We start from the raw sequence: 19850 nt of genomic DNA, 5'->3' as shown, positions 1-19850 counted from the left end.
GGTTTCAAGCCTGTTACATCTTGTTTAAAAATACTTGAAGATTTTCTCTTCGCCATATTGGACGCCATCTTGGGTTACACGCTTCTGGGTCACCGTGACCGATTTTCATGTTCATATTCGGGTTCTGCGACCCCCAATTAGTTAAATTTGATCGGTCACAAGCCTGTTACATGTTATTTATAAATACTTGAAGATTTTCTCTTCGCCATATTGGACGCCATCTTGGATTACACGCTCCTGGGTCACCGCGACCGATGTTCATGGTCATATTCGGGTTCAGCGACCCCAAATTTGTTAAATTTGATCGGTCACAAGCCTGTTACATCTTGTTTAAAAATACTTGAAGATTTTCTCTTCGCCATATTGGACGCCATCTTGGATTACACGCTCCTGGGTCACCGCGACCGATATTCATGGTCATGTTCGGGTTAAGTGACCCCAAATTAGTTAAATTTGATCGGTTACAAGCCTGTTACATCTTGTTTAAAAATACTTGAAGATTTTCTCTTCGCCATATTGGATGCCATCTTGGGTTACACGCTTCTGGGTCGCCGTGACCGATTTTCATGGTCATATTCGGGTTCAGCGACCCCCAATTAGTTAAATTTGATCGGTCACAAGCCTGTTACATGTTGTTTAAAAATACTTGAAGATTTTCTCTTCGCCATATTGGACGCCATCATGGATTACACGCTCCTGGGTCGCCATGACCGATATTCATGGTTATATTCGGGTTCAGCGGCCCGAAATTAGTTAAAATCGACACGTCGACAGCCTTCATACCACAGAGAACAGATGTATATCATTGAACATACAGCATTGAAAAACGTGTGTAAAAATTCAAACCAAAATACGTTGAAAAGAGCTAGGGTGTGCACCATCCGCCTAGATAGCGCCACTTCCAAAATCATGATGGCGGACAGTAGCAGAACGTTGGACCATCTAATCACTGCATAAAACATTCCGTACGAACGACATAAGACCAATGTCTGACTGTCCTTCATCAGAGGGTTGCAATTTTACGCGCCAAAGAAGGTAAACAAAACGAAATCGGACATAACATGTTTAAAGGTACTATTTTAAGTTGTCGCTTGAAAAATAATTCTTGAATGAATTTTCTGTTATGTTTTCGTTAATGTTAATGCCTTTTAGCATTATTTTTATTCATTTGGAATTATACAGAAGTGAATTTTATATTTAAACGAGGTTAACATTTATTTTCTTTCAAGATTTTTGAGCCTTTTTCATTGTTAATTCAAATGTTCTCAGCCGCGACGGTGGCGCCGCCAAGCGTATCCTGCACACTCTAATTTCTTTGATGCAAGATTGTATGCAACGCATTTTTTTAGTGCAACAGTGTTTACACACAAGTTAGAGCTTAGATGTACATCTGTTCTCTGTGATCTAAGCTCTAACTTGTGTGTTAACACTGTTGCACTAAAAAAAATGCGTTGCATACAATCTTGCATCAAAGAAATTAGAGTGTGCAGGATACGCTTGGCGGCGCCACCGTCGCGGCTGAAAACATTTGAATTAGCAATGAAAAAGGCTCAAAAATCTTGAAAGAAAATAAATGTTAACCTCGTTTAAATATAAAATTCACTTCTGTATAATTCCAAATGAATAAAAATAATGCTAAAAGGCATTAACATTAACGAAAACATAACAGAAAATTCATTCAAGAATTATTTTTCAAGCGACAATGTCCCATCCCAGAGGGTCCCGGAGTACCAAACCTTCTTAGCATGGTGCTCCCAACGAATACAACCAAAAATATCGGAGCGTATGGTGGTGTGTCCCCACGCTTCTTCCTCCCCTGTCGATTCAGAATTGTGTTGTTGTTCGAACACTCAGTGCTCAAACTCAACCCAATTACGATTCATCTCTGCGATACGGTTTTACGCAGTAGGCCTGGCCGGTTTAACGCTTGTGATGTTTCAATGCATTCCGATGCAATGGCGCACTACAAATGTTAATAAATGACAAGAAGAGTGCTAGGCGTCATCTAACCTAAGGCACTCTCCAGGATCCCTTCGAAAGATTGGCTGCGCTAGGGTCTGATTAGATTAGATTAGATTAGAACTTAGGAGTCCGAAGGCTTGAATGGGGAGAGCACCCAAACCTCTTTCTGCTCCAAGAAACCTTCCACCCCAGTGTTTGAACTGACGACCTTTGGATTGCGAGTCCAACCGCCGCCAGCGATTCCACCGGAGTAGGCTTGGTTTGATGTGTTGTTTTTTTGTACTTGAGCAATTCTCTACGAAATCGGTCTTTTTTCTTCAATTTTAATTTTTGTATTTTTTAATCCGACTGAAACTTTTTTGGTGCCTTCGGTATGCCCAAAGAAGCCATTTTGCATCATTAGTTTGTCCATATAATTTTCCATACAAATTTGGCAGCTGTCCATACAAAAATGATGTATGAAAATTCAAAAATCTGTATCTTTTGAAGGAATTTTTTGATCGATTTGGTGTCTTCGGCAAAGTTGTAGGTATGGATACGGACTACACTGGAAAAAAATAATACACGGTAAAAAAAATTTGGTGATTTTTTTATTTAACTTTTTATCACTAAAACTTGATTTACAAAAAAACACTATTTTTAATTTTTTTTATTTTTTGATATGTTTTAGAGGACATAAAATGCCAACTTTTCAGAAATTTCCAGGTTGTGCAAAAAATCATTGACCGAGTTATGAATTTTTTAATCAATACTGATTTTTTCAAAAAATCGAAATTTTGGTCGTAAAAATTTTTCAACTTCATTTTTCGATGTAAAATCAAATTTGCAATCAAAAAGTACTTTAGTGAAATTTTGATAAAGTGCACCGTTTTCAAGTTATAGCCATATTTAAGTGACTTTTTTGAAAATAGTCGCAGTTTTTCATTTTTTTAAATTAGTGCACATGTTTGCCCAGTTTTGAAAAAAATATTTTTGAAAAGCTGAGAAAATTCTCTATATTTTGCTTATTCGGACTTTGTTGATACGACCTTTAGTTGCTGAGATATTGCAATGCAAAGGTTTAAAAACAGGAAAATTGATGTTTTCTAAGTTTCACCCAAACAACCCACCATTTTCTATCGTCAATATCTCAGCAACTAATGGTCCGATTTTCAATGTTAATATATGAAACAATTGTGAAATTTTCCGATCTTTTCGAAAAAAATATTTTTGGAATTTTCAAATCAAGACTAACATTTTAAAAGGGCGTAATATTGAATGTTTGGCCTTTTTGAAATGTTAGTCTTGATTTGAAAATTTTGAAAATATTTTTTTCGAAAAGATCGGAAAATTTCACAAATGTTTCATATATTAACATTGAAAATCGGACCATTAGTTGCTGAGATATTGACGATAGAAAATGGTGGGTTGTTTGGGTGAGACTTAGAAATCATCAATTTTCCTGTTTTTAAACCTTTGCATTGCAATATCTCAGCAACTAAAGGTCGTATCAACAAAGTCCGAATAAGCAAAATATAGAGAATTTTCTCAGCTTTTCAAAAATATTTTTTTCAAAACTGGGCAAACATGTGCACTAATTTTAAAAAATGAAAAACTGCGACTATTTTCAAAAAAGTCACTTAAATATGGCTATAACTTGAAAACGGTGCACTTTATCAAAATTTCACTAAAGTACTTTTTGATTGCAAATTTGATTTTACATCGAAAAATGAAGTTGAAAAATTTTTACGACCAAAATTTCGATTTTTTGAAAAAATCAGTATTGATTAAAAAATTCATAACTCGGTCAATGATTTTTTGCACAACCTGGAAATTTCTGAAAAGTTGGCATTTTATGTCCTCTAAAACATATCAAAAAATAAAAAAAATTAAAAATAGTGTTTTTTTGTAAATCAAGTTTTAGTGACAAAAAGTTAAATAAAAAAATCACCAAATTTTTTTTACCGTGTATTATTTTTTTCCAGTGTAGTCCGTATCCATACCTACAACTTTGCCGAAGACACCAAATCGATCAAAAAATTCCTTCAAAAGATACAGATTTTTGAATTTTCATACATCATTTTTGTATGGACAGCTGCCAAATTTGTATGGAAAATTATATGGACAAACTAATGATGCAAAATGGCTTCTTTGGGCATACCGAAGGCACCAAAAAAGTTTCAGTCGGATTAAAAAATACAAAAAAAATCGAATGACCGAAATCCTAGAGAACTGCTCACTTATGGCATGGAGACGACTCCTACACCTGGAATGACTTAACGGCCTAACAACAACCAAGGCAGGGACCGACATTTTACTTCCTCATCCGATGGAAGGTTGGAGCAGATGGAAATCGAACTCAGAATCATCCGCTTACAAAGCGGACAGCGTAACCATTCGGCCACGCACTGCCAGGAAGAAACTGTTCAACTTTTATTGTTTTGTTTTGAACGTTGCACCATGAAAGTTGAACAGATTTTTCTTGGCATAATCTTTGTTTACGGTCACGCGAACTCATTTTTGCGAGTATTGAACAATCATGATCATTCGTCCATACTTAGGGGGAAACCATTATGCTTCCTGCCTTTGCTTCTAGACTTATCAACTTATGTAATTACCTGGAAGAACAAAACAAAGCAAACCCACTGGTAATATGTGTAGTATTTTTTAGCATCCTCATCATTGAAATCATTGGCAACGCCTGGATGGGCTACTTCGCGTCCAACCTATTGAAGATCAAATGGTATAAGTTATTTAAAAGGCATTTCAATTATATTTTTTGTAGAAGTTTAATTGGACCATCCATAAATAACGTGGACACTTTTTTGGAAATGTCAACAACCCCTTATCGTGGACAATTTTCATACAAATAAAATCTTTTTGGTATGGAGCGTGGACAACAAGCAAATTCCCAAGGGCTTTTGTTAATTTGAGTGCGGTTAACCGCGGTGGATTTCCTTGAAATACTTCATGCGACGCGCGGGTGTCGCATGACACATTTCAGAATATTTCAAATGAAACATTTCTCTGCTGAAATTCCACCAAAACATTGACCAGGCTCACCACACAAAAAGCTTGGTGCAGCGACTCACCAAAGCGGTGGATTTTGAATTTTGACAGTTGTTTGTTTTTATTTTTCGTCGGTGTTCAAGTGCACCAAAGTTTTGTGTTAATGATTTTCATTGAAAAGGTCAAGGAAAATGGTGTTTATTTTAAACTGCTCCCGCCGGGTATATTTTCTAATAGGAGCGAACTCATGCTTGGCTTCAGCCTTCTGATGACGAATAAACTCGATGCGATGGTTGGTGCTGGAAAACAATTTAAAAGTGAATGCAGTATTTAATGTTAATAGAAGAATGTTTTTCTTTCAGTTTGTGCTACGAGTGTGGAAATCGTGTAAAGCGATTGTGTTCTTCTGCCGGAACTGCGAGCGTTTCCTGATTCCTCCGAGCGAGTGGGACCAGTACAGTCTGGAGCCGAAGGAACTTCTGTCGGTTTATCTGAAGCTGTTCTAACGGTTGAAAGAGGTGAAGCTTATGGATGTGTGGTTTAACTGGACGGAACCGCATTCGAAGTGTATTAAGCAAGTAAAGCTGACCGTGCACGGCGAGGTCATGGATGAAAAAGTTCGCCCGCCGGGGCCGTGAAAGCGTCCGAACTGGGCATCAACGAGAACACGATCCACACCCGGTCCCACCTGGGTCACTTCTTCAAAGTGGGGGATTCCGAACTCGGGTACGACCTGGCCTAGGCTAACATCAACAACGGCAACTTTTAGAAACTCAAGCAGGACGCGATTCCGGAGCTGCTGCTGTTCAAAAATTACTACGACAAATCCCTGCGCAGACAGTGCCGCAACTGGAAGCTCAAGCACCTCACCGAGGAGGACGCGTTGGACACGGACATTAAGGAGGACTGCAACGAGTTCCTCGAGGACCTCGAGGAGGATCCGGAAATGCGACAGAACGTCGACATCTTCAAGGACGCCGCCAGGCAGCAGTCTGTGCCGGTGGACGTCAACGATATGGCCGACCCGTCGGTGCCGCGCATCACCCTGGAGGAGTTGCTCGACGATCTGTTGCTGACGGTCGCCCAATATGGTCAAGCTCTCCGAGATACAGTTAGTGTTAAACAACCACATAGCAAGTTGTCGAACTTGCGTCGTGAGTACATCAAACAGGTTCACAAGGTTCGACTCAGTTTTGACGATCCTCCCCAAATGAACCTGGGGTATCCTTATCAAACGGAGTCATCAACTACTCGCAGATAACTTTGAGGTGAATTAAATGAAATTTTTCATGTTGTTATTAACGAAAATTAAAAATAAATGAGTGGTCAAAACTAACAATAGCTTTTTTTGCGTTCTTTTTTTATATTGAAACAGCAAAAGTACTTTCTACTTGGGTTTAGTAACGGGAAACAGGATCGTATATAAGTATAGTCCAGACTCGATTATCGGAAGCCTCGACCAGACATGCATCATCACTAAGAGCTCTTCTTAACGGCACCCAGCTTGTTCTAGTTGGCATTTACGTTTAAAGTAATGTTATGCTTGAATAATGTGTAGAAAACATTGGTTCATTGGAAAACCCGACTTTAGGTATATTTTCATGTGACTGTGCTCAGAGCGAGTTGTGGCGCTATAACCACGGCAAATAGTGTCCAGGGCATTCGTGGAAATACAATGTCCCATCCCAGAGGGTCCCGGAGTACCAAACCTTCTTAGCATGGTGCTCCCAACGAATACAACCAAAAATATCGGAGCGTATGGTGGTGTGTCCCCACGCTTCTTCCTCCCCTGTCGATTCAGAATTGTGTTGTTGTTCGAACACTCAGTGCTCAAACTCAAACCAACTACGAGTCATCTCTGCGATACGGCTTTACGCAGTAGGCCTGGCCGGTTTAACGCTTGTGATGTTTCAATGCATTCTGATGCAATGGCGCACTACGAATGTTAATAAATGACAAGAAGAGTGCTAGGCGTCATCTAACCTAAGGCACTCTCCAGGATCCCTTCGAAAGATTGGCTGCGCTAGGGTCTGATTAGATTAGATTAGATTTTCATGTGACTGTGCTCATAAGCTCTCAAGAAGAACTTCTCAAAAGCTCTTTGAGTGCACTCTAAAAGAAGAGTTAGAGCGGATGCACGTCTGGCCTCGACCAGGGCCCATCAATAATTCATGTGGACACTTTTTTGGAAAATTTCATTTTGAGATTTTTTGTTCTACAAAAAAAACCTAATTCTCATGTTTGTTTTTGTACTAGAATCTTTCTAGTATTCTTATTTGCATTTATAATGATTTGTTAATGTTTTTATTTTCAGTCTGAGGCTAATTCTACAACCTCTTGCTAATGTGCGATTTTCAAAATTTTCCGGTCACCTTTTCATTTTTTTTTAAATGAGCAATTCTCTACGAAATCGGTCTTTTTTCTTCAATTTTAATTTTTGTATTTTTTAATCCGGCTGAAACTTTTTTGGTGCCATCGGTATGCCCAAAGAAGCCATTTTGCATCATTAGTTTGTCCGTATAATTTTCCATACAAATTTAGCAGCTGTCCATACAAAAATGATGTATGAAAATTCAAAAATCTGTATCTTTTGAAGGAATTTTTTGATCGATTTGGTGTCTTCGGCAAAGTTGTAGGTATGGACACTGGAAAAAAATGATACACGGTAAAACAAATTTGGTGATTTTTTTATTTAACTTTTTATCACTAAAACTTGATTTGCAAAAAAACACTATTTTTATTTTTTTTTATTTTTTGATATGTTTTAGAGGACATAAAATGCCAACTTTTCAGAAATTTGCAGGTTGTGCAAAAAATCATTGACCGAGTTATAAATTTTTGAATCAATACTGATTTTTTCAAAAACTCGAAATATTGGTCGCAAAAATTTTTCAACTTCATTTTTCGATGTGAAATCAAATTTGCAATCAAAAAGTACTTTAGTGAAATTTCGATAAAGTGCACCGTTTTCATGTTAAATCCATTTTTAGATGACTTTTTTGAAAATAGTCGCTGTTTTTAATTTTTTTAAATTAGTGCACATGTTTGCCCACTTTTGAAAAAAATATTTTTGAAAAGCTGAGAAAATTCTCTATATTCTGCTTCAAAAAGGCTAAACATTCAATATTACTCCCTTTTTAAATGTTAGTCTTGATTTGAAAATTTTGAAAATATTGTTTTCAAAAAGATCAGAAAATTTCACAAATGTTTCATATTTTAACATTGAAAATCGAACCATTAATTGCTGAGATATCAACATTGAAAAATTGTGGGCTGTTTGGGTTAGACTTAGAAAACATCAATTTTCCTTCTTTTAAACCTTTGCATTGCAATAGAGTTATCTACGCGCGCATGTATTGCGTGTACGTACACGAAAAAGATTGAGGTTAAATTTTGTACCAGCCAGCAAAACAAATGGCGTGCTAGTGTGCGTGAGAGCGGGCTTAGATAACTCTATATCTCAGCAACTAAAGGTCGTATCAACAAAGTCTGAAGAAGCAAAATATAGAGAATTTTCTCAGCTTTTCAAAAATATTTTTTTAAAAGGTGGGCAAACATGTGCACTAATTTAAAAAAAATGAAAAACTGCGACTATTTTCAAAAAAGTCATCTAAAAATGGTATTAACATGAAAACGGTGCACTTTATCGAAATTTCACTAAAGTACTTTTTGATTGCAAATTTTTTTTATTTTATTTTTTTTTTATTTTTTTTTTTATTTGTTTTTTTTTTTTTTTTTTTTTTTTATCTAATAATAATAATAATAACGTATATTTCATCATTCATTTCGTTCCGCAATTACTTCCCTAATGAACAGAGTTGTTCCTTTAAAGGGTTGTAATCTTAGTTACTGGTAACACATTACTGGTAATTCAATGCAAAAGATAATTATTAATATTACTTCTAATGTAAGCAGTAAGCTTACTTTTGACTTCGCTTAGAGATCGTGATTGCTTGATTTCATCTGGGAGAGAATTGTAAACGGTTGGTCCTGCTACTACAAAGCGTCTTCTTCCTGTTTCCGTTCTAAAATCCGATCTTCTGAGGTGGTGTGCTTGTCGTGTATAGTGCTGATGGATTGCTGTTCTGAATTCAAAGTTGTGGTGTAAGTTTACATTGTTTAGTGTTCTGTACATAATTACTGCAATACGGTGCATAAAGATACCTCTAATTGGTAGTACAGTGTGTTGGCGCATCAGGTACAGTTCACGCGTAGGGTGCAGAAAAGGTAACTTGAAAATAGCTTTTAAACATCTATTCTGTTGGACTTGCAAGTCACTAAGGTGCGTTTTGCTGCATCCTCCCCAGACTGCTACAGCGTATTGGTATCGACTGTGTATGAAAGCTAGATACATTTTTAAGAGGACATGTTGAGGGACTGTTGTTGAGAGTTTCCTTAAAATACCACAAAGAGACGCACATTTAGACACAATTTCTCTTGTTTGGACGTCCCAACACAAACGATTGTCTATATGGACGCCTAGGTACTTGTAACTAGTCACTTCTTCGATAGTTTGGTTCCGAACAGTTAGGGCTGGATGTGGCGGTAGGACATGTTTAGGATACCTAAAATGCATTAGCTTGGTTTTCCCTAGGTTAAGCGAGAGGAGATTGTTATCTAGATAATTCATTACAAGTTCCATGTCTTCACGCATAAATTCAGTCACTTGGTTTGGAGACGATCCATAGTACGATATGGCGGTATCGTCGGCAAACAGACGAGGTTTCCCTCTCAGCACAAGATTTGGCAGGTCGTTTACGTAAAGGAGAAACAGAAGAGGTCCTAGGGCACTTCCTTGGGGCACCCCACAACGTACAAACTTACTGTTTCCGCGTACTCCTGAGACTGTCACTTGTTGTCGCCGGTCCGATAAATAGCTACGTAGGAGAGCGTTTGGCAAGCCCTGAATGCCGTACACTTCTAACTTCCTCAATAGCATCTCATGGTTGATGGTGTCAAACGCCTTGGAGAGATCCAGAAATATTGTTCCTGCGGACATTTTCTGGTCCAGCTTCTTGGTGATTTCATCTATCATCTCGAGTACAGCGATTTCCGTTGAAGATCCTTTTCGGAAACCAAATTGGTGGGCGTAGAACCGTTCTGTGGCAACCAGGAAGTTGCTCAGACGAGCATAGATCAGTTTTTCAAAGACTTTGTTGATCACAGGTAACACGGAGATTGGTCGGTAGTTGGTAGGGTCCCTCGGGTTTCCGTTTTTGTAAATTGGGTGTACTACTGCTTTTTTAAGGCAGGGTGGGTATGTTCCTAGACTAACACATTGGTTGAAACAGTTGCAAATGATGGCAGAGAGAAGATTTCGATGTTTTTTGAGCGCGGACACCGGAAATCCATCATAACCGGAAGCTTTCTTCGTGTCGAGTTCGTGAATCAGGTTGGAGATTTCAAGTATGCTTGCGGGTCGGAGGAATATAGATATGTTCGAGCGTTTCATGGTGTTGAAACGGTTGATGTTGCCATCCGATGTGAGCTGACTGGCAAGGTTATCTCCCACCGACACAAAGTGATCGTTGAATAAGTTGGCAACAGTAACAGGATCATGTTCGATGTTCTGGTTCACTTCAAGGGAAGGGGCAGAGTTTGTTCTCGACTTACCACCCATCAGCTCGTTGATACGTCCCCAAAGAAGCTTCGCATTCCCGTTGTTAAACAGCTTTGTGTGGTACTGTTTCTTCGCTCTTTTTTTCGCTTCAGACAGGTTGTAGTTTGCACGTGCTAGAAGTTCACTCAAGTGTTGGTCCTGCCGGTTGCGTTTCCATCTTTTCAGAATACTGTCTCTGATGTTGCCGAGTTTCCAGATGTCGAAGTTATACCATGGGCAGCAGTCGTTTTTCACCTTAACTTCAACCGTTCTTGTTCTGGAGTTTGCTTGAATCAGCTGGGAGTAGGTACCGGTTATAGATTGTAGACACTCATCAACTGGAAGCGAGTTCTGGTTAAAATTCTCCAGAAACCGTTGAAACTCAGCATCTACCAAAGCATAGTTCACCCAGGTTTTAGTTAAAACTTTACGTTGGTGGTCAGCTTTCAACTTGAAAACAGTTAAAACGTAGCTATGATCACTGAGTTCGCATGGCATGGTGTAGTTAGAAACACGAGTTGAGTCAGCAATACTGCACACCACGTGATCAAGAAGGTTGTTGCTAATCGGTCTGGTGATGATCGTGTTGGAAACTGTCGCGCTGAAGGCGTTCAGCAACTGGTTGTATCTTCGTACGTTCACATTATGAGGCTGGTTTACAGGTACATTGACATCACCGACTATGAAGCATGGGGACGCAGGATCCGAATTGGCAAGAATTTCCTCAATCGCCGAAAACAATCGCGATGTGTCGTCACTAGGTGGGCGGTACAGACCGTGGACGAATACCGAGGACGGGCTTTTGTCAACCTTTACGGAAATGTGGTGGAATCCTCCATCAGCGACGTTAGTCTTAGCTTCAAAGTTGAGATCGTTCCGTACGAAGATCGCCAAACCACCAGCTGAGGTTTTGCGGCAGGAAAAAGCGCTGTGGTAGCCGGGGATGTTGTAGTACTGCGATCTGCCTTGTTTAATCCACGTTTCTCCTATAACGATGACGTCTATGCTGGCATTCATGTTGTGCAGGTAAACGCACAGAGAGTCGAGTTTTTCCATTCGGTTGAGTCCTCTAATGTTGATCTGAAGTATTTTGAAGACGGTAGAATCTGATTTTACATCGAAAAATTAAGTTGAAAAATTTTTGCGACCAATATTTCGAGTTTTTGAAAAAATCAGTATTGATTCAAAAATTCATAACTCGCTCAATGATTTTTTGCACAACCTGAAAATTTCTGAAAAGTTCGCATTTTATGTCCTCTACAACAAAACGAAACTATTGGCACTACGCCCCACGGGGCATGGCCTTCCTCTAACGTGGGATTTCTGCTCCAGCGCCTCTGACGAGACAGGAGAAACCGGGACCGACGTTTTACTTCACCATCCGATAGAAGCTCAGTGGATAAGGCGGGAATTGAACCCGCGTCTCATAGCATCATCGGGATCGGCAGTCCTCTACAACATATAAAAAAATAAAAAAAAAAATAAAAATAGTGTTTTTTGCAAATCAAGTTTTAGTGATAAAAAGTTAAATAAAAAAATCACCAATTTTTTTTTACCGTGTATCATTTTTTTCCAGTGTAGTCCGTATCCATACCTACAACTTTGCCGAAGACACCAAATCGATCAAAAAATTCCTTCAAAAGATACAGATTTTTGAATTTTCATACATCATTTTTGTATGGACAGCTGCCAAATTTGTATGGAAAATTATATGGACATACTAATGATGCAAAATGGCTTCTTTGGGCATACCGAAGGCACCAAAAAAGTTTCAGCCGGATTAAAAAATACAAAAAAAAATCGAATGACCGAAATCCTAGAGAACTGCTCAAATATGCAATTAGTGATTAAAAATATATATTTAAACTACTTGCTGTAAATCGTTACAAAATGTGTCAGAATCGAGGTCAGAATATAATTTTATTTTTCACAGTTAAAAAATGCACTTGCACGGGGTCATGGCACAAGGAGGGATACCCATCATACGTAGGAAGTTTGTCGATTTTATTGTTTTCTGCTTTGTTTGTTTTGTTTTGGTTATGTTTTCTATTTCTCGTTTTTTTGTTTCCAGTTTTTTGTTTTTAAATTTTCTGTTTTTTGTTTTTGTTCAAATTTTTCTGTTTTTTCGTTTTCTTTCTACTGTACTTTATTGTTTTCTGTTTTGGTTTTTGCTTATTATGTTTCCTTTCTCGTTTTTTTTTGTTTCCTGTTTTTTTTGTTTTCATGTTTCTGTTTTTTTGTTTTCAATTTTCTGTTTATTTGTTTTCTTTTTTTCGTTTTTTTTTCGTTTTCTTTTTACTGTTTTATTATTTTCTGTTTTGGTTTTCGCTTTTCATGTTACCTATTTTTTGTTTCTCGTTTTATTGTTTTTTTATTTCTGTTCAATTTTGTTTGTTTTCTTTTTGTCTTTGTTTTCTGCTTTTTAATTTTGTTTTTTTTTTATTTCTGTTTTTTTTTTATTTATGTTTTATGTTTCATTGCTTTCTCTTTTTTCTTTCTTTGTAATTTAGTTTTGTTTTTTTTTTCTGTTTGCTGTTTTTTATTTTTGTTTTCATGTTTCTTTGTTTCCTTTCTTTTTTTGTTTCTTTGCTTTTTGATTTTGTTTTCTGTTTCCTGTTTTTTTTTTTGGTTTTTGTTATTGGGTTTTTTTGTTTTCTGTTTTTTTAACTGTAATTTTCGATTTTTGTTTTTGGTTTTTGTTTGATGTTTTTTTTTTTGTTTTCTGTGCATTTTTGTTATCTATTTTTTGTTTTTTTTTTTCTTGTTTTATTTTCTTTGTTTTATGTTCTGTTCTTGTTTTTTTTTTCTTTTAGTTTTTTTCTTTTAGTTTTTTTCTGTTTTTTTTTCACAGCAAAAAATCCGATGGTAAAATCGCATGCAAAAGCATGCACATCACCTTCGTCAAAATAAACACTTAATATTACACAATGCATGTACAATTTTTGTAAACACAAAAAAAAAGTTGCAACCGACGGGATTCAAACCCAGCACCAACAGTGAGGACTGGCGCCTTAGCCCGCTTGGCCATCAGACCGATGTAAAATGGAGAGGATAAACGTATATATGAGCTTGACATTTCGACCAAGTAGGTTTTCCATACTGATGGGTTACATATTTCAGGGTGTAATATTACACAGAATTTCACAAAATAATGCAAAATTTATTTTACACCCAGGCCTTTTACACGCAGCTGAATTACTACTTTTTTAGCTGTGTTGTTTTCTGTCTCATAAAAATAGATCCTTGTTTTGAGACAGCAACAACAATAAACATTTCTAGGGAATGACAAATTACATTTTCAGCCAAACGATGCCAAAGACGGTTATTTTACTCGTTAAAAAACTGGTTTTAAAAAATTGCTACACAATCTTCTGTCAAACTGAAGTTTTTTTTTAGTATCGTAAATTTGGTGAATCGGGACTACAGTCTGAATAGGGACTGCAGTTTTTAAATCATTAAAGTCTATAAATTAGAAAATCGAAGTTCTAACTAATTGATCTGTATCTGTTCTAACCGAAATAAATAAAAAAATATCAAAAGATAGAGCAAGAACCTGGCTAAACAGCTGTTCCAATTCGCCACAGATAACGGTAATTATGTAGAAACAGCAAAAAAAACTTGGAACTTTATGTCCATTTGACATATCGATCAAAGGGATAAAGGGATGAGTACAAACATTTAAAAACTACAAAAGAAAGTTTAAAAATAGAAATATAATATATATTTTTTACATTAAAAGTTTGAAAAAACTCAACTTTTTCTTGAAAGTTCCTCCGTACCGAATCGCAAAATATCGACCAACTAGCCTGTCCCGGGTCGCACACCAAGAGGGTCACAAATCGGAAGATTGTTATTCATTGCCTTGTCTGGTACGATGGGCACGCAAAAATGTTTAAAAATTGTGGTGTACGCTCGTTCATGGATGACGTCATCGTGTTTGGACCAGACCGGAAATCGCACGCAGTTTCACTCAAGCAGTTGCTCCATCGTCCCAAGGATTACGGGTTCCACGCCAAGGGCGAGAAGCGCAGTTTTTCCAGCTGCAAATTCGGTACCATCCGCCTCGATCCCGAGAATCTTAAGACGATTGCCGCCATTCCCACACCAACCAGCGTGTTCGAACTGCGATCGTTCTTAGGCGCGGTGAACTTCTACGAAAGATTCATTCGCAACCTTCACGAGGTACGCCGCTCTATGGATCAGCTGCTCAAGAAGGCCACTAAGTGGCGTTGGACATCCGAGTGCCAGCATGATGCTTTCGAGAAGTTCAAGGTGCTCCAGTCAAGCCTGCTGCTAACAGACTTCGATCCTAAGCTGCCGATCATCGTTGCAGCGGACGCGTCGAGCACCGGCATCGGGGCCGTCATTTTACGTCAGTTCCCTGATGGCTGACTCAAGGCAGTTTATCACGCGTCAAGGTCGCTCACACTCGCTGAGCGCAATTACGGACAACCTGAAAAGGAAGTGCTCGCGTTAGTCTATGCGGTAACGAAGTTCTACAGGTACCTTCTGGGACGACATTTTACACTGCAGACTGACCACAAGCCGCTTCTGTCCATCTTCCGCTCGAAGAAGGGAAATCCACTGCACACCGCGAATCGACTCCAACGCTGGGCACTTGAGGAAGCACTGCAGACGCTTTTGCAAGTGTACCGCTTGATCCCAATCGGCGACCTCGGTGGCAAGTCTCTGGCGGAAAAGATGTTCGGCCGGCCAGTCCGGACCATCTCTGCTCTCCTCCAGTCGACCAAGGACGCTTCAGCGCTGGGTGGAGAAGGACACATCATTTACCTACTCAGGAAAATATAAAAAAGAATTTCAAAATACTCACCGAATCTGGTGGCGCAAACAAAACCCCCGATTGGAAAACAAAACATCAAAATCCAGTTGTCAAGATGACATTTCTGGGATACGTTCACTGGTGACCATTTGTCAAACTGACATTTCTGGGGTGCGTTCACAAAGTGCTGCAACAACGGCAGCACTGAACGCACCCACCGCGTGACAAAACATGCTACACAAAAATGTATCTGGAAATGTCAAAATGAAGTATTTCATTTACCGCGGTAGACACCGGTGGATAATATTCAAATTAACAAAAGCCCTCCAGTCACGGCGTTCTCGCAGGATTCTTATAGAAATCTTACAGAGCGAAAATATTCTTACTAGAAAGCTGCCATAATCCTTCAAGATTTTCTAAAAAAAATCTTCGAGAATTCTAGCTCAAATGCAATAACCGGTTCTAGCAGGAGCCGGCGAAATCCACCGGGTTTGTAAGAATCCTGCTAGAATGCTGCTAGAATGAACTCACAGCCCACTCCTGCTATACTGAACTGACAGGAAAGGAAAATGGGCGGATTTGGTCCAAGGATGTACACGAACGGGACCAACTTTTTTCGAAAGATCTCGCCGAGACATGAAAAAAGTCTTCTGGACCAACTACCTAAACTCCGGGGTTCAAATGTTACAAACTTTTGAAGTTTAAGCATTTTGGGTAAAAACACGCAGAAAAATAAGGCATATTTGAATCAACAAAACGTTTTGTTGATTTGAAAATCATGATTTTTGTTGAATCAACGCTAAACGTCAAAGCAGCTTTTTCAAAACAACAAAAGTCTTTTGTGGAACTTAGAAAATCAAGGTTTGATTCAACGCAAAATCGACGTTGATTATATTCAACAAAAATTTTGTTGTTTCAAACCTCGTACAGGCTAATTCTACAAAACATTTTTCTGCGTTAATGTATTTTAAATCGTATTTTTGCTATTTCTAAAATTATTCATAAAATCTCTATTTTATTATGGATTTCGATCATCTTGACTTCATTCGAGGCGTATCAGCAAAAACTATGAGTTCTGATATGAAACTAAGAAAACTATGAAACATGACTTCTCTAGAGTTATCTAAGCCCGAGCTCACGCACACTAGCACCCCATTTGTTTTGCTGGTGGGTACAAAATTTAACCTCAATCTTTTTCGTGTACGTACACGCAATACATACGCACGTAGATAACTCTCTTGTTTCTAACCGTTTGAACCGTTACACGCAGAAAAAAGATTTATCAATTCAATAAATTTCTGCCATCAATTCGATAAATAAAATTATCGATTGGCAACCAATAATTTATTTTATCAAATTTAATAAGTTTCTTTATCAATTTGATAATAATTATTTATCAATTTGACAAAATAAATTATCGATTGATAAACGTGATTTATGAAACGTCAAAAGCTAAATTTATCAAATCGATAAAAATATTAATCACGTTGACAAAATATTTTATTGAAGCAATAAACGTTTTTATCAGTAATTTTATTTATCGTCGTTTTGCAGGTTGTTCTTTTGTATTTTGTTATATAAATTAAAATCAAACAAATCACGTTACATTTTTTTATTAATTCACATTTACAATTGTGAGTTTACACCACGAAAATTATGTTAACTTCTACCCAGTCAAATCAATCCGAATCCTGAAACGGAATCTAATTAGAATCGTATACAAATTCCGTTTCAAACGCAACAACCGGTTCCGTGATCGAACCGGTTGTTGCGTTTGAAACGGAATTTGAATAAGATTCTAATTAGATTCCGTTTCAGAATTCGGATTGATTTGACTGGGTACCTGCACTGGTTCAGCAGCAACGTTGTGTACACCGTACTAGGTGAATGGTCATCGGATGTTTTCTGGTCACTTCCACAGTTTGCGAAGGGATGTTTCAACTTTCCAGGCTGCAGATCAAGCTGCAGATCGGATGAGCTGAGAGACACATCTGAAAAAAGAATAGCAATGCTTAGAACTATACCAGCCTAAAAATACTTTTTTCATCGCAGTGCAAACTTACCACTATAAATTTCTGCCTCCATGGGAAACGACAGCCTCTTCCCTACTTGCTGGGCGACTGTTGCCATTTTCCTTAGCTCCGGTTCTGGTGCTGCCGGACTTAAACGTTGTTCCCGGACTAGGATGTTGCTACCGGAAGTTTGAAGGATGCCTTTTCCGACGCTTCAAGGGATCCAGCGGCGTTACTTCGGTTCTAAAGGGTGAGGGCGATTGGTTAACCGTGCGGCTGCGACTTATCCGTTGGATTTTATACGGGATCCGGGGCCACATTCTCTGGATACAGCGGCTTTTTGTGGAAACAAGCTCACTTCCCCGCTCAGTTGTTTTTGTTTATGTTTTAGATGACAGGAAGAAACGTGCATGCGAAAAAATTAAGCGATAATTTGATTTATCAAAACAACAATATAGATTATCGTCTTGATAATTAAAATTTATCAAATCGATAAATCTACGTTATCAAAACAATAACTCAAACTTATTAATGTTGATAATGTGATTTATCAAATTGATAAGGCTTAATTTTTCTGCGTGTAGTGCAAGAGGCATACCATAGAAACAAGACAAAACTGTTTACTGCATCAGAAACTGTGGAAAGCTACAGTCCAATGTTGTAACAACTTATTGGGATGTTCTGAGTCATCCGAGAGCTCCTTGGAGTAAAGACCGGTGAATCTATCACCGTAACAAGCAAAAGGTCGGCGGTTTTTGACCCCGAATCATACCTGCATAGCTTCAGTGAGTATGGTAGACTACTTTGCAAATGTTTTGAAATGTCTTGAGTTTTCCTAGGACTCCCTGGAGTTAAGATCTGTGGGTCCATTACCGTAACAAGCAAGAGGGTAGTGATTTTTTACCACTGATCATACCCGCATAGCTTAAGTGTGTGTAGCAGACTATTTTGCTAATGTGTTGACATGTCTTGGGTCATCCAAGGACTCCCTGTAGTTAAGATCTGTAAGTCTACTACCGTAACAAGGAAGTTTTCGACCGGTTTTAACCACGGATCATCAGAGCTTCAGAGTATTTTAGACAACTTTTTTAATGGCTTGGGATGTCTTGTTACAGTGTGCCCCAAATATCTTAATTCCAGGGAGTCCTAGGATGACCCAAGACATCCCAACACATGACCAAGGCAATCTACCATACTGACTGAAGATATGCAGGTCAAAAACCGTCGACCTATTGCTTGTCATGGCGGTAGATCCAAAGCAAGGCAATCCACTTTAACGACCCCGGGTCTTTTGTGGACTCTGTTGCAAGTTTCTGCTCATTTCTAGGCGTCCGAAGGTTATGTGTGGTGAGTCACCCAAAACCTCTTTTACGCAAATAGACCGACGTTTTACTTCCCCATCCGATTGAAGGCCAGGAGGATAAAACGGAAATCGAACCCGTGCCCCATAGTAACTTAAGGATCGGCAGTCGAAGCCGCTAACCACCGCGCCACGAGACGGTATATCCACAAATCTTAATTCCAGGGAGTCCTTGGATGACCCATGACATCTCAACACATCAGCAAAGTAGTCTACCACACTCACTGAAGCTACCCAGATCAAAAGTCCGTAAACCCACGATGTTTTGTAAGGCAACGATGTTTTTCGAAAAATTCGATGAACTGTATGTTGCACGTTAGAGTGAAAGAGAAAGCAAGTTTAGTGTTTTCATCGAAGTTTCGCTAAGCATGCCATCTCGTTCTTTCGCGATTGCGAAAATTCGACAGAACTGTCAAACTGCCAAACAACCGAGGGGCATGACATTGGCCTTAATATATTAATTTTTCGCATTTAATACTTGTTTAATACATTAAGGAATTAAATTCCTCACGTTATTTCATATTTGACAGCACCACACCTGCTTTGAAAACATTGATTTGCCTCGTGTCATTTTCGCTCGCGAAACTGTCAAGTGTTTGTGTTTTGATTTAGTTTTGGGAAATAAATGCATCGTTGAGTTTTTACGGAAAATTTTAATTTGAATTCGAGGTCGCTGCCACAATTCTTTGGCTTCTACACGCATCTTCAAGTGGATCGGCGCTAGGTTGCAGCTGGACCTGAGCGTGTGGATGATGCCGAGCACGCCGGACCGCAGCATCCGGTGATGCACAGTAGCACACGAGGTGGTCACTCCAAATATATTGTATTTATTTCATAAGTTAATCCGTATGTGCATCCATATTTACGTGCATACACCATTCCTCTATGAATTTTATTTCAGTGTTCACAGCTGTCATCGCAAACGCGCGCACTGTTTACAAACAACAAAAAAATCAATCTGTTTCTATTACATTTTCCGGCCGAGCGATTCGCTGGCGCTCATCCGGCAATTTCATGGGCCAGCAGCTTCGTCGTAGTAAATCCGGATTTTCCATTGTTTTGTGTTGAATTTAGTGCGTGTTTGGACTCAGTAAGGCACCAGCAATCGAGATGTGGTGGTAACCCAGGAGGACAAGTCGATCGAGCTGC

At 38.6% G+C, this 19850-nt stretch overlaps 2 protein-coding genes across 3 annotated transcripts in view; one reads left to right on the top strand and one right to left on the bottom strand.

Annotated features, from left to right (window-relative positions):
• Nucleotides 1-19850, bottom strand: part of LOC120426971 (innexin inx1) — a 46242-nt gene that overhangs the window by 10499 nt on the left and 15893 nt on the right. For both annotated transcript variants that reach the window (XM_039591791.2, XM_039591792.2), the window contains exon 2: nt 4560-4667. In XM_039591791.2, coding sequence (XP_039447725.1) covers nt 4560-4667 — 108 coding nt within the window. The remainder of the gene's footprint in view (nt 1-4559; nt 4668-19850) is intronic.
• Nucleotides 5298-8621, top strand: LOC120426963 (60S ribosomal export protein NMD3-like). Its single transcript, XM_052706150.1, has 2 exons — nt 5298-5435; nt 5720-8621. The coding sequence occupies exons 1-2, from the start codon at nt 5298-5300 to the stop codon at nt 6209-6211; spliced, it is 630 nt and encodes a 209-aa protein (XP_052562110.1). The 3' UTR covers nt 6212-8621.

The sequence above is a fragment of the Culex pipiens genome, chromosome 1 (assembly GCF_016801865.2).
Source record: "Culex pipiens pallens isolate TS chromosome 1, TS_CPP_V2, whole genome shotgun sequence".
Taxonomy (NCBI): domain Eukaryota; kingdom Metazoa; phylum Arthropoda; class Insecta; order Diptera; family Culicidae; genus Culex; species Culex pipiens.
This window is presented reverse-complemented; position numbering and strand designations above follow the sequence as displayed.

Bases quoted from the DNA above. Each gene is read 5' to 3' on its own strand.
- LOC120426963 (XM_052706150.1), top strand. From the start codon at position 5,298: ATGTTTTTCTTTCAGTTTGTGCTACGAGTGTGGAAATCGTGTAAAGCG. The intron at 5,436-5,719 runs GTTTATCTGAAG...GGCAACTTTTAG, and splicing joins AGCCGAAGGAACTTCTGTCG to AAACTCAAGCAGGACGCGAT.